Here is a 15498-nt window from a genome sequence, read left to right as displayed (position 1 = left end):
GTGGGAGCAAAACTCTCCAGAAGGCTTGAAGGGGCATAATCGAACGGAAACGTCTATCTCCATGGGCGTTTATGTCCGAGAACGGGTCCGTGAAGGGGCGGACCGAAGCGTATTTTCGAAAAACATGTATGTTTATCTTTTTTTGAGCTGGGCGTTTTTGTTTTTTAGCGATAATGGAAACCGAAAGCGCCCAGCTCAAAAACGAATAACTCCAAGACATTTATTTGTGGGAGGGACCAGGATTCGTAGTGCACTGGTCCCCCTTACATGCCAGGACACCAACCGGGCACCCTAGGGGGCACTTTTACAAAAACAAAAAAAACAAGGTAAAACAGCTCCCAGGTGCATAGCATCCTTCCCTTGGGTGTTGAGCCCCCCAAATCCCCCTCAAAACCCACTGCCCACAAGTCTACACCATTACTATAGCCCTAAGGGGTGAAGGGGGGCACCTACATGTGGGTACAGTGGGTTTGGGGGGCGGTTTGGAGGGCTCCCATTTACCTGCACAAGTGTAACAGGGGGGGGGATGGGCCTGGGTCCACCTGCCTGAAGTCCACTGCACCCCCTAATAACTGCTCCAGTGACCTGCATACTGCTGCCATGGAGGTGGGTATGACATTTGAGGGTGAAAATAAAAAGTTGTGAAACATCATTTTTTGTGGTGGGAGGGGGTTAGTGACCACCGGGGGAGTCAGGGGAGGTCATCCCCGATTCCCTCCAGTGGTCATCAGGTCATTTAGGGCACTTTTTGGGGCCTTATTCGTGGAAAAACAGGGTCCAGGAAAAGTGCCCTAAAATCTCGCTAAAAACGCATATTTTGTTTCCATTATCGGCGAAAGGCGCCCATCTCTGATCGGCCGATAACCACGCCCCAGTTCCGCCTTCACCACGCCTTCGACACGCTCCCATCAACTTTGTCCGCATCCGCGACGGAGTGCAGTTGAAAATGTCCAAATTCGGCTTTCGATTATACCGCTTTATTCGTTTTTGTGAGATAAACGTCTATCTCCCAATTTGGGTCACAATATAGGGGTTTTTCTATTTCGATTATAAGCAGGATAGTGTATTAAAAAAGAATGCAGAACTGATACTTAACACAGAAAATCTATGAAGACACTAAAGCAGGCCATTTTACTAAAATAATTCTGCTAATATTTCTGTTCCAACTCACATTTTCTTCCTTGGGGAAATATTAGAATGAAGTGGTTTGAAAGGTCCAAATCTGCCACCTTTTTGATGGTTTAGGTTTGCCCCAAGATATTTTCCATTGTTAAATTTGGAACAGTTTTTGTTCTAGAGCCAACCTGTGATTTGATTTCCAAGAACATGATTCGCTTGTCAGTGTGTTCACGGAAAACGTTATCTTTTGCACTGACCTGCTCATTTTATTTTGACCTGATGAAGGATCTATAGTTAAGAACATAAGTATTGCCATACTGGGACAGGTCAAAGGTCCATCAAGCCCAGCATCCTGTTTCCAACAGTGGCCAATCCAGGTCACAAATACCTGGCAGAAATGCAAATAGTAGCAACATTCCATGTAGAACCCAAAGAATAGCAATATTCTAGAATTCTAAAGAATAGCAAGATTCCTTGCAGAATTTCAAAGTGTAGCAACATTCCATGTAGAACCCCAAACAGTAGCAAGATTCCATTCAGAATCCCAAGTACATAAGTGCTGCCATACTGGGAAAGACCAAAAGTCCATCGAGCCCAGCATCCTGTTTCCAACAGTGGCCAATCCAGGTCACAAATACCTGGCAAGATCCCCCAAAAAGTACAAAACATTTTATGCTGCTTATCTCAGAAATAGTGGATTTTCCCCAAGTCCAATTTAATAATGGCCTACGGACTTTTCCTTTAGGAAGCCATCCAAACCTTTTTAAAACCCCACTAAGCTAACCGCCTTTACCACATTCTCTGGCAACGAATTCCAGAGTTTAATTACACGTTGAGTGAAGACAAATTTTCTCCGATTCGTTTTAAATGTACTACTTTGTAGCTTCATCGCATGCCCCCTAGTCCACCTAGCCCAATATCCCATTTCCAACTGTGGCCTATCCGGGTCACAAGTACCTGACGAAAACCCAAATAGTCAAAAAGAATCACATGAGTAGACTTCAGCAGTAGCATAAATCACACCCAGAGGCATCAGAAGAGTATTAGACACGAACTATTGGATCTCTTACAGCACACAGCTGTTCCAAATCCTAGCTCTTTTGTGCTATCATCAATCATTGGAAGCCTACTGCTGTTCTGGACGTTTCGGTCTGTACGACCTGCTTTGGGGGATCATAATGTGGTCACTATAAACAAACAATGAACATATGCACAAGTTAAAAACCTATGGAACTTTGTGAGTATGAGCCCCAAAGTGTGTTCAAAGTATGTAACTGCACTTGATCCAGAAAAAAAAACAACCCTCAAATTCCAAGTTAAGAAAAATGCAACTGACCCCCAGAACTCCCAGACCGGCACTTAAATCTGAGTTTGGAAGGGAAGACAATTTCCTCTCAGGCACTGGAAAGCAAGGAAACCATGACCCTCTCAGCTCTGTATACAAAGCATATCTGGCAAATAACGCAAAAGTTCAGTCTGGGCTCATATCACCACTCCTGTGGCTGTTCGTTCCAATCTGAGTTCACTAATCCCAAACGGAACAGTGGGCCAGACTCCAGAACACAAGGTAATAACTCATATAATAAGTGGAGAGCCTTATATAGAGAACCTCATAACCTTAAGTGCAGTCTCATCATTTCTTTCAATAAAATCCCCAGAAAGAGATATATTAAGCGAGGTTTAGTCATTACCCTGCAAGACCTCTAGATTTCATATGCAAAATATATCAACTAGCTTTCGTGATTTCGGGGCTTTGCATAATGGGTCAGTATTTCTCTGTCTTAATCCATGATTTCATAGCTGTCACTTTAATAAATTGTAGACACTTTGCAGATAAAATTCCCTTTGAACTCTCTGCTGCTGCCTTACTGTGATAACTAATCAAAAGTATAGACCAAATTGTGCAAGGAGATGTGTTGAGAAACCCCAAATTAACATTTAACTGTCTTTCAGTGAACAGAGGTTCCAATGTATGTGTCAGCCAACATCTGTACTGAAAATCCGATATGGGGCATGGTCAAGAAATGCTGACCCAGAAATTAAGATGCATTTTTACCATAACTGCTGCCAAAGAAAGAAACTATGCAAATGAGGCCATGGTAGTGGAGGAGTAGCCTAATGGTTAGTGCAGCGGGCTGAGAACCAGGGGAACCAGGTTAGATTTCCACTGCAACTCCTAGTGACTCTGGGCAAGTCACTTAACCCTCCATTGCCCCAGGTACAAAATAAGTACCTGTATACAATATGTAAACTGCTTTGATTGTAACCACAGGAAGCCGGTATATCAAATTCCATCTCCTTTTCCCTATAAGCTGGGCCTTAAATTTAAGCATCCATAGTGCACTTACCCCCGAATTCTACATTTAATTACATGGAGTGGAGGAGTGGCCTAGTGGTTAGGGTGGTGGACTCTGGAACTGAGTTTGATTCCCACTTCAGGCACAGGCAGCTCCTTGTGACTCTGGGCAAGTCACTTAACCCTCTATTGCCCCAGATACAAATAAGTACCTGTATACAATATGTAAGCCACATTGAGCCTACCATGAGTGGGAAAGCACAGGGTACAAATGTAACAAAAAAAAATAACAAGCCAATGAATGCCAATAATTGGCTTTTTAACAAGCAATTATTGGCAAAATTAGATTTAATTAGAACTTACACACGGTCAAAAAAAGGAGGCACAGAAATGGGAGGGTCATGGGCATTTTGGGGCAGATCGGGGGTGTGACTGAGATATGTGCATAATTATAGGATATGGGGGCTCCACATGTAAATTTAGGTGCGTGCATTTGTACCACATTTTCATTGGTGCAAATGGCAGCTCCTAAGTTTATGACCCCTGGGTGTAAGTGCGATTCTATAAATGTGCCTAACTTTAAGTGTGGTTTATAGAACAGCACTTTTTTTTGGAGCTGATTTTTTTTTGGTGCCATATATAGCACTTAAATGCGTGACTGGCGCCAATAATTGGCAGTTCTGCGTGTAAATGCCAGGGGAACTTACACATGGTCAGAGCGTGGGTGTGTCATGGGACGTTGCCAAGCAACACAAGCAAAGTATAGAATACTATCCGCTGTGTGCTTTGCATGGTGCACCCGCTGTAATATGGCTTTGTGCGAATGCATCCTTACGCCATTATAGAACTGGCACATTAACTGTTGGATTCTATACAGCGCACCTAGAGATTCGCGCTGAAATCCAGGCGTATTCTAGAACAATGCACATAACTTAATTTGCTTAACAAGCTAATTAGTGTTGATAACAGCACAAGAAGCAACAATGAGTACTAATTGGCAATAATTAGAATTTACGCTCACAACTCGCTAAACCTATTCTGTAATGAACTGCGCCTAAATTCTTATGTGCGCAGTTCATAAGGGCAGTCTATAGGCAGGGAAATGGGCTTTTTGTAGCCATTCCAAAATTGATTCACGTAGTTATAGAATATGGCCCAGGGCGTGTAAATCTACGTGCAGGGATTTACGCCACGTTTTCATTGGTATAAATGGAGGCGCGTACATAAGTACATAAGTATTGCCATACTGGGAAAGACCAAAGGTCCATCAAGCCCAGCATCCTGTTTCCAACAGTGGCCAATCCGGATCACAAATACCTGGCAAGATCCCAAAAAAGTACAAAACATTTTATACTGCTTATCCCAGGAACAGTGGATTTTCCCCAAGTCCATTTAATAACGGTCTATGGACTTTTCCTTTAAGAAGCCGTCCAAACCTTTTTTAAACTCCGCTAAGCGAACCGCCTTTACCACATTCTCTGGCAATGAATTCCAGAGTTTAATTACACGTTGAGTGAAAAAAATTTTTCTCCGATTCGTTTTAGGCGCTAGGATATCAACTAACCATGTTCCATATACCACGCCTAAATCTAGGCGCCGCTTACAGGATATGCTTAGTTGGAAATGTTTACCGTGCAGATTTTTTAGGCACCTTATATAGAATCTGGCCCTAAGTGTGCTTCTTTGTGGAGTTTATAGAAAGGCCACTAGAGCTCATTCCACTTTTTTGAACAATGAGTGACCACCATTTCCTACTGTATCAATGCATCAAGCCACGATGGACTTATCTGAGCTCAACAAGCAAGTTGCTACACATTCTTTCAGCATGATATGAAAACACAATCATCTATGAAGAAAGACTAAGGAGGCTAGGGCTTTTCAGCTTGGAGAAGGGACGGCTGAGGGGAGACATGATAGAGGTATATAAAATAATGAGTGGAGTGGAACAGGTGGATGTTCACGCTTTCCAAAAATACTAGGACTAGGGGACATGTGATGAAACTACAGTGCAGTAAATTTTAAAACAAATAGAAGAAAATCTTTCTTCACCCAACGCGTAATTAAACTCTGGAATTTGTTGCCGGAGAACGTGGTGAAGGCGGTTAGCTTGGCACAGTTTAAAAAGGGGTTGGACGGTTTCCTAAAGGACAAGTCCATAGACCGCTACTAAATGAACTTGGGAAAAATCCACAATTTCGGGAATAACGTATAAAATGTTTGTACGTTTGGGTAGCTTGCCAGGTGCCTTTGACCTGGATTGGCTGCTGTCGGGGACAGGATGCTGGGCTCAATGGACCCTTGGTCTTTTCCCAGTGTGACATTACTTATGTACTTATGTACTTAAGACAGACATTCTAACTAGCAGCAGTTGGGGTAGGACTTACCTGCTCATGGTACTCGATGCCCATACTGAGTGTATTGATTAAGATTGCAATCATGATCCCACGACCAAAGTATTTGCTGTCCACAATTTTTCTGAAGGTATCACACACCAATCTCCAGAGCTCAAGGGCTTTATTTGGCTTGCTGGTCCGGTTCTGCCGTCTCTGGGAGTCTCTCTGGTCGTTGTATTGGGCATCCTGGGTAAAGTCGTACACCCCTTCGGCCTCTGAGTCCACAGTCTCGTTGTCGGTGCCCTCTGCCTCGCCAGCAAGTGTCCTGCTGCAGTGTGGGCAGGTGTCAGGGGGACAAACTGCACCGTCAGGTTTCCCACCTTGGTCAGAAAGCTTGCAAGAGCCTTTGCAGGCACCTACCAACACACAAAAACAGAGAAATATGTATATAATAATATGAGTATAAGAGGGTCCAAGTGGAATTAGAATATAAATGGTGAAAATTATAACATAGGGGATTTGCTAAAACCTTCACAAAAATTGTATATATGTCTATAACAGTATATAATGTTATATAATTTTTTTAAAATATAACCTACATATCCAGGGCCAACTTCATCACAAGACACATTAGACAGTCATGTAAGGCAGCGGATTGAGGGGAGGGGGAGAGGGCGGCAACGAGCAGCTGCAGTTCAAGCAAAACTAGAGGTCCTCACGGGCAAACTAACTCATAGAACCATCAACATGTACTTTTACCCTCAAGGAGGGCATCTGCTCTTTGACCTGGGGTCGAAGGTTCTCAGGCTTGTTTTCAGGATACTCCTAACCAGTTTGGTTTTCAGGATATCCACAATGGAATTTGCATGGAAGGGATTTGCACACAATGAAGGCAGTTTATGCAAATCTCTTAGGGTAAATAGGTTTTGAAAACTGTCCTCATTATGCGGGTCTGATATTTAAAGGTACCTATCCAGATAGAAGGTGTTGTTAGTACTGTCAGTAATGCTCCATGGCATTATCCAGAAAATGCTTCTGAAAATTACTACAGACCACACTGGACAGCGCCAGGGCAGTCCAGGGACTGAGCCTGAGCGGAGCACAGATTTATCCAGAGTCCAATGATATTCAGCACCAGTATCTGGATAACAATCCACATAACTTAGCACTGGAAAAAAACGTCCCAGATTCTCTGGCTTTGTATCGGGATAACGGCCCTGGTTATCACTATTATTCAATATTCAATGTTCAACACGGAGTGGCCTAGTGGTTAGGGTGGTGGACTTTAGTCCTGCAGAACTGAGTTCAATTCCCACTTCAGACACAGGCAGCTCCTTGTGACTCTGGGCAAGTCACTTAACCCTCCATTGCCCCGTGTAAGCCGCATTGAGCCTGCCATGAGTGGGAAAGCGCAGGATACAAATGTAACAAAAATAAAATAGATACTATTGGAGATTCTACATGGAATGTTGCTACTATTGGACATTCTACATGGAATGTTGCTATTCCACTAGCAACATTCCGTGTAGAAGGCTGCAAGCTTCTGTTTCTGTGAGTCTGACGTCCTGCACGTATGTGCAGGACGTCAGACTCACAGAAGCAGAAGCCTGCGCGGCCACATTGGTGATCTGCAAGGGCCGACTTCTACATGGAACATTCCATGTAGAATCTCAAATAACAGCAACAGTGGAGGAGTGGCCTAGTGGTTAGGGTGGTGGACTTTGGTCCTGGGGAACTGAGTTTGATTCCCACTTCAGGCACAGGCAGCTCCTTGTGACTCTGGGCAAGTCACTTAACCCTCCATTGCCCCATGTAAGCCGCATTGAGCCTGCCATGAGTGGGAAAGCGCAGGGTACAAATATAACAAAAAAAATGATATCCAGACAGATATTGGCCACTGTTGATATCTGGGTCTAAAGTTTAGACGCTGTTTAAAAGAAATGCCAGCTGCGAAGTTTATCTATTGCTCCATCTTTATTTATTTATTTATTTATAAAGGACTAAAATACAAGCAGATAAACGCCACCACCTTCTCTTACATGAGCACGCAGCTGTGGAATGCATTACCAACAGCCCTGAAAGCGACTGACAAAATAACTAACTTCCGCAAATCCTTGAAGACACATCTCTTCAACAAAGCCTACAAAGAGAACCCATAGCCTTACAAAACCACCTTACAAAAATACCTCACCAATCATTAAAGTCCACCTTCCATCCTGCCTAACACCTTCCTTCTCTCTTCCCTTACTTAATCTTTGTACATTACTAACTGTATCTGATATCATGGAATGATTATGTCATAACCAAACTCTGTAAGCCACATTGAGCCTGCAAATAGGTGGGAAAATGTGGGATACAAATGCAATAAATAAATGTATTTGTTTATTAGGCTTTATTTACCATCTTTTTGAAGAAATTTACCCAAGACAAGTGTATAGGACTTCATTGCATAGGCATTCAGATTCCACCCCCACCTTCCATCATGGTTGTTCCAGTCCACTTTTTTTTTTATCTATCCTCTCTTCTCGCATTTCTAAATTCTACTACTGTTATTTTCTATTTTCATCCTTCTGAAAATTTTGCACACCTCACAGCTGGGGCAGGAGGAAGAAGGGCTGTTTGCGCTCATGCTTTCGCCACAATGAAAATGAGCTTTTATTTTTTGATATGAATGATTATGTTATTTTCACATGTTTTATGTTATATTTTATTTCTGATTCTGTAGTTGTTAAGATGGCACAATAGCTTGAGCAGAATTCACTGCCCTTTTCTTTTTGAGTGTGGTGTATTGTTTTTTTTTTTTTTTAAATGACCATTGCAAACCAAAACATAGAGCAAATACATCATTCAATGCAAATATTTGATAAACTTGCCCTTCACACTCTTCTGCTCCTTTACTGATTATACATTCTAATGTTTAAAATTGGAGAAATCTGAAAAGGAGGGGGGGGGGCTGCTTGTTCTACTAATACTCCTGGTGACCTCGGGCCAGCCACTTCACCTTCTGTTGCCTGAGGTAACAGCTTAGATTGTAAGCTCCACTGGCAAGGAAATAAGTTGTGTACTCGAATTGTAACTCAACCGTGGATTCAGATTTGTAAAAAGGCAAAAAATTAAACTTAAAATCTAAACCCAAGATCTCTATATAGTTTTGTTTCCACAGCGTCTCTGACCATTTTACTAACCCCCCTTTTTATAAAGTGCCAGTGCGGTAATGCCGACTTGAATGGGCTGTGTCGACATTACCGCATGGCTTTGTAAAGGGGGGGGGGGTTAATTTTATTCTATTTTTGTTGTAATGTGCTTTGAACCAGTATCCTGGGAGTTGGCAGGCTATAAGTACTATACCATATCATATCCATCTTGGATGGTGCAATAAGTCCTCTATGCTGCAAAATTTGGGATATAGACAAACATCTATTCTGGTCGCCGCATCTCAAGAAAGATATAGTAGAATTGGAAAAGGTGCAGCGAAGGGCGACTAAAATGATAGCGGGGATGGGACGACTTCCCTATGAAGAAAGACTAAGGAGGCTAGGGCTAGTCAGCTTGGAGAAGAGACGGCTGAGGGGAGACATGATAGAGGTATATAAAATAATGAGTGGAGTGGAACAGGTGGATGTGAAGCGTCTGTTCACACTTTCCAAAAATACTAGGACTAGGGGGCATGCGATTAAACTACAGTGTAGTAAATTTAAAACAAATCGGAGAAAAGTTTTCTTCACCCAACGTGTAATTAAACTCTGGAATTCGTTGCCGGAAAATGTGGTGAAGGCAGTTAGCTTAGCAGAGTTTTAAAAGGGGTTGGACGGTTTCCTAAAGGACAAGTCCATAAACCGCTACTAAACGGACTTGGAAAAATCCAAAATCCCAGGAATAACATGTATAGAATGTTTGCACGTTTGGGAAGCTTGCCAGGTGCCCTTGGCCTGGATTAGCCGCTGTCGTGGACAGGATGCTGGGCTCGATGGACCCTTGGTCTTTTCCCAGTATGGCATTACTTATGTACTTATGGGAGGTATTTTATTAAAGCTTAGCTCGAGTTATCTGCAGCAGGGCCCGTTTTGTTCCTACGGCACATTCTGTAGATAACTCGAGCTAAGCTTTAATAAAAGACCCCCATTACGCACAGAAATAACTCTCTGCAGGACAGAGCCAGTTGTGTCCCGAGTTGAGCAGAATATCTCTTTATATGTCATCCTGGAGGGGGGGGGGGGGGGGGGGGGGGGAAGGAGAACACCATGGGATGAAAATACTGAATTATTCCCTTGCAAAATTCAAGATGAATGGATCCTTGTATAATTCTGAAGCCTCATGCTGGATTCTGCACTCTGAAACATGCTAGACATTTCCTGCTGAGATAATGTAACTGTATTCTTTAAGGTCCATTTTTTCCTTTCAGTGCCCAGGATAAGTGCTTTTGTCAGTAACTGAAGGTTGCTGGCAGTTTGGGCACCCCCCTCTCCTGTGCCAGTGAAGCCCTTGAAAGGCTCTTGCACTGCCCCGTAGCTTTCAGGAGGTAATTAGCCAGGTGCAAATATTTGGGTCCTTTCATCCTCCAAGTGTTTGTTGACAGGTAACAGTTAAGATCTTCCCACAAACGCCAGGCTCAGGACACTTCAAGGTCTGACCTGGGTAGCCATTAGCAGTCGACCTTGGTTTCTGGCTTTCCATTCTCCCTTACAGGTCTGAGCACGGAGATGGCGTCAGATTTTCAACTACAACCATTTGAAATAGAGAAATCAGAAGCCAAGCACAGAAGACAAATAATAAATTAAGAGCGTGCATGGCGACCGCAGAACGCAAAGCTGGAAAAAGTACGATCTTCAGCTCTGCAAACTTCCGAGCCCAGTGCCACGTTTTCTCATGCTGCAAAACGGTCCTGGCTGACCCCGCGGGATTATCTGGCTCTATCCTGTGGAGATTTACTGCTCTGTGCAATTTTCGGCACATGCTCACGGAGGCCAAACTTCAAGGCTGTACAAACATGTAAAAAGCATAGAGTGCCTGTGCAGTTTTGAAACAGCATCTATTTTTAATTTTCTGTAACATCTAGAAAAACAAAATCCCTCATGGCATTTCTGTCCCGTTCTTAAATTTATTTATTTATTTATTACATTTGTACCCCGCGCTTTCCCACTCAAAGCAGGTTCAATGCGGCTTACATAGTAATTGGGATTACAAAGTATTGGTGGAGAGAAATAAGTTCAGTATTATCGGAGTAATAAAAGAAATAGCACCCCTCACCCCCCCACCCCTTGGCAATGTGCTTTTTGTGCACAGTTTTACGTGGTGATCACATTTTTCTGTGGATCCCCCCCCCCCCCCCCCACACACACTTTTTTCTGGGAGCAAGATAAGTAATTGTCCTAGGGCAGACAATGTGCTATTTAAAACATTGGCTAGTGGGCAAGTCACTTAACACTCCATTGCCACGGGTACAAAGTTAGATAGTGAGCCCCTCTAGGGACAGGAAAATACCCACTGTAGTTGATCTTAACTCACCTTGATCAACCAATCATAAGGTGTGAGCTGAATTCCAGCCCCCTTCCCCACACACCAATAACTAAGGGACCCTTTTACTAACCACACTAAAAAGAATGTCCGCATCTTGTAATATTTTGGTCAGATGTATGGGAAAAATCGAAAGAGATTTTTGGATTCCAAGAATCTTTTTTACCTAAATATGTAATACGGAAATCCGTTTGTATCTCCTTTCTTTTTACAGAAAATGCTAAGTTATTGTTTGACTTTTTGGCCTCAGTTACATAAGTACATAAGTAATGCCATACTGGGAAAAGACCAAGGGTCCATCGAGCCCAGCATCCTGTCCACGACAGCGGCCAATCCAGGCCAAGGGCACCTGGCAAGCTTCCCAAACGTACAAACATTCTATACATGTTATTCCTGGAATTTTGGAGTTTTCCAAGTCTGTTTAGTAGCGGTTTATGGACTTGTCCTTTAGGAAACCGTCCAACCCCTTTTTAAACTCTGCTAAGCTAACCGCCTTCACCACTTTCTCCGGCAACGAATTCCAGAGTTTAATTACACGTTGGGTGAAGAAAAATTTTCTCCGATTTGTTTTAAATTTACTACATTGTAGTTTCATTGCATGCCCCCTAGTCCTAGTATTTTTGGAAAGCGTGAACAGACGCTTCACATCCACCTGTTCCAGTCCACTCATTATTTGATATACCTCTATCATGTCTCCCCTCAGCCGTCTCTTCTCCAAGCTGAAAAGCCCTAGCCTCCTTAGTCTTTCTTCATAGGGAAGTCGTCCCATCCCCGCTATCATTTTAGTCGCCCTTCGCTGCACCTTTCCCAATTCTACTATATCTTTCTTGAGATGCGGAGACCAGAATTGAACACAATACTCAAGGTGCGGTCGCACCATGGAGCGATACAACGGCATTATAACACTGAAACTGATCATCTCGCACTGGAACGATAATTCCCACGTAAATGTGGTGGTTTGGCGGAACTGGATTCTGTTGTACAAAAAGCATGAGCAATCTCCAGTCATTCCCATGCTTGGTCATAAAACTGCTATTCAAAAACGGAAATCTTTAGACCTTTTTCTTTCCACTACGGACTCATTTTCTGACTTGAACTCGGCTTTGTGTATTGTATTGTGTGTTTTCTTTTGTTGCACTGCCTTTTTTGCATGGCTGTATTTTTAAAATCTAATTAAAAAAAAAAAAGAAGTGGCCCATTCACACCAGGAGGCCATTTTTAGTGTGGTAATAAAATGACTACAATTTTCTTTTTCCCCTTAATCGTCACATGCTAATTTACCAATTAGCGCCATCTATTTTGTAGGCATTGTTGGTGTGCAGCAATGCCCTTGCATGTGATTAGCACAGGAAACACCCACTCTCTGCCCATAAACATGGCCCCCCTATTTTTTAGCACAGGAATGGCACGTGGCGATTGGTGAACTACCGCGGGACACCTCAGTGCGTCCTGTGGCAGTGCTTTTTGGCATGCGGTAGGCATACGCTGGTGCCTACCTCCACTTAGAAAAAAAGGGCCCCTAAAATAAAAAGGATGCTACTTTATTTATGTTTATTTATTTATATGCTATATATTGTCCTCAGAATCTCTAGTTTTTCGTTGTTCTCCTTTCAATGTTTCTATATTCTTTTCCATTGATATATTCCTTAACGATACTTTGATTTGATTTGACTTGTTTTGTATAACTCTTCACAATGTAATCCATAACCGAATTGGAACAAAATGTAATTTCCATTATTCATAATGTATTGTAAGCCACTTTGAGCCCGCAAAAAGGTGGGAAAATGTGGGATACAAATGCAATAAATAAATAAATAAATATGTATTTACTCGCACCTTTTCAGTAGTAGCTCAAGGTGAGTTACAATCAGGCAGGGGCGTAGGCAGACCTGACATTTTGGGTGGGCCCAGAGTTAAACTGGATGGGCCCTTTTCACCCCCACCCCTACCCCTGCACATACATACAATATAGTATTTTTTTTTAATGACCCTTCTGCCCATTTCTCTCTGAACCCCCTCCCTCGTTGTCTGTAGCAATTCGTATAGGCAACCTGTGCTGGCCCTGCAGGCTTCTCGCTACCAAATTCTCATAAAAAAACCAAGAAGTAACATCATTGAGGGCAGGACATGATAGAGAGAAGCCTGCAGGGCCGGCGCAGGATGCCGCCGGCAGTCTCTGAGGTAGACTGGGAGGGGGGTAGAGAGACAGGCAGATGACAGGCCACAAGTGGAGAAGAGGGCGAGAGAGTAGTGAGGCGCTGCCACTGAAGACCTTTGGGGGTCTCATGGGCTGCTGACTGGGTGGGCCTGAGGCAAGAATGGGTGGCCCTGTGCCCACCCAGGCCCACCCTTAGCTACGCCACTGCAATCAGGTACAAATGTGCAGGACTGCCAAGAGACAAGCTGGGCCCAGGGCAATCAATCTGCAGGGTCCTTCCGCCGCCCCCCCCCTTCCCATAGCAGCAAATGAGAGTGCTTTGCCAGCTACAGTTGCCTTCTTCCTGCCGCATCCCACCTCCTATGAAGTAACTTCCTGTTTCCACATAGGCATGGCGCGGCAGGAAGAGGGACCTGTGGCCTGCAGAGCAGTCTCTTTTGATTGCTGGTGCCAGGTCCCTCCTTGGAGGTCAGGCCCGGGGAATCTTTTCTCCCCTGCCCCCACCTCTCGGCGGCCCTGCTACTGTGTTACACAGTCCATCAAAGCAGAGCCACTAATCCCCTCATTCTAGAAAGTGAGTGCTTACATGTATCATTTGTGCACTCAAGTTATAGAATCCAAGCGCTTATACATGTGAGTGTTACAGACTTGCACGTGTTAGTTGGGTGCTAAGTGGTATTCTGCAATCTTAGGGCCCGATGATCAAAACTCCCGTGCTGCACGGAACAGCAGTGCCCTAAACTAATTCCCTCACGATGGAAGCTAATAGTATGCTAATGATACTCACACTATTAGCTTCCATCATGAGGGAGCAAAACGGGCAGATGGCGCTTGGCGCATGCATTCAAAAGTTGTGCGTTAAGCACAACTTTTGAATGCATGCCCAGGATGTGGGCTCCCAAATTGTAAGGCTCTGGGGGTCTGGTGGACTTCTGGACCACCGCACACAAATACAAGAAACACCCTGGTGGTCCAGTGGGACCCCTGTCCTCCTTCTCCTCACTCCTCCTCCGGCCACCACAGGTCCAGTGGGACTCACAACAGGGGGGCCTGACCTGACAAGACCCCCCCCCCCCGAAAGCTTGCCCTGGTGGGCTAGTGGTGGGAGGTCACTCCAACCCAACCTCCTCCCCAGTACCTTCAAAGTTGGAGGAGGAGGGACTCTCACTCTCTATCCCTCAGCGGACACCACCTCAAAATGGGAGAAGAAGGAGACACAGCCTTAACCCTAATACCATCTCTGAGCTGGTGTAGGATTAAGGCAGTAGGACCGTTGGAGCATCATGACGGGGGAATACCGTGCTAGAGCCCTCTGATCATTCTGTACAGGTAAGTGCGGGGGCTAGTGTGGCACCAGTGGCCTCTAATGCCCGCAATTACCTTTGATCATCTCCTTGGTAGTGCATAACCTACATAGCGTGCAAATGCAAGGGGGGTTCACATGGGGTGTCATGGGCATCTCCCACAGTTATCAGGGCCACCGAGAGACTGAGACAGGTCCCCCTGGGACCACCGCTGCAGCCCCCCCAGACCTCTGTGTAGCCAGACCACAAAAATGGGGGGGGGGGGGGGCTGAAGCCCAAAGTGGAGGGGTACATTTTGCCCCAACTCCCTGCCCCCCACTGTAACTCCATATACCTTGGCTGGTGAGGGTCCCCAAGCCCTGCCAGCAGATACCCTCTTCCAGTGCTGTTCTCCGCCGCATTGCCTGCCCTGTGTCTGCTTTTCCCCAGCATGTGCAATGTAGTGGAAAACAGCACTGGAGGAAGGGCCTCGGCTGGTGGGGCTTGAGGAGCCCTGCCAGCCAATCCAGAAGCCCTGTGTCTGCTTCTCCACAGCTTCTAAGGGGGCCCTGGTGCAGGAGTTTTCTCTCTCCCGCTCCTGTTGGGATGCGATCACCCGGGTCCTGTCAGGAGCAGGAGAGAGACAGACCCCAGCGCCAGGCCCCCCCCTTGGAGGCCAGGTTCAGGAGAATCTTGACCCCCCCCCCCCCGTCCCTCCTCTAAGTGGCCCTGACAGTTGTATGTGTGCATATTTCGGTGCACACATTTCGACTTACTAGGGTTACCATATGGCTC

At 44.7% G+C, this 15498-nt stretch overlaps 1 protein-coding gene across 1 annotated transcript in view; it reads right to left on the bottom strand.

Moving 5' to 3' along the window:
• Nucleotides 1-15498, bottom strand: part of CACNA1G (calcium voltage-gated channel subunit alpha1 G) — a 274000-nt gene that overhangs the window by 188796 nt on the left and 69706 nt on the right. Inside the window, 1 exon segment of the mRNA XM_030208360.1 lies at nt 5800-6164. Within this exon segment, the coding sequence (XP_030064220.1) occupies nt 5800-6164 (365 nt within the window).

This window comes from Microcaecilia unicolor, chromosome 6 (assembly GCF_901765095.1).
Source record: "Microcaecilia unicolor chromosome 6, aMicUni1.1, whole genome shotgun sequence".
NCBI lineage: Eukaryota > Metazoa > Chordata > Amphibia > Gymnophiona > Siphonopidae > Microcaecilia > Microcaecilia unicolor.
Note: the sequence above shows the minus strand (reverse complement) of the source record. Positions and strands in the feature narration are given on the sequence as shown.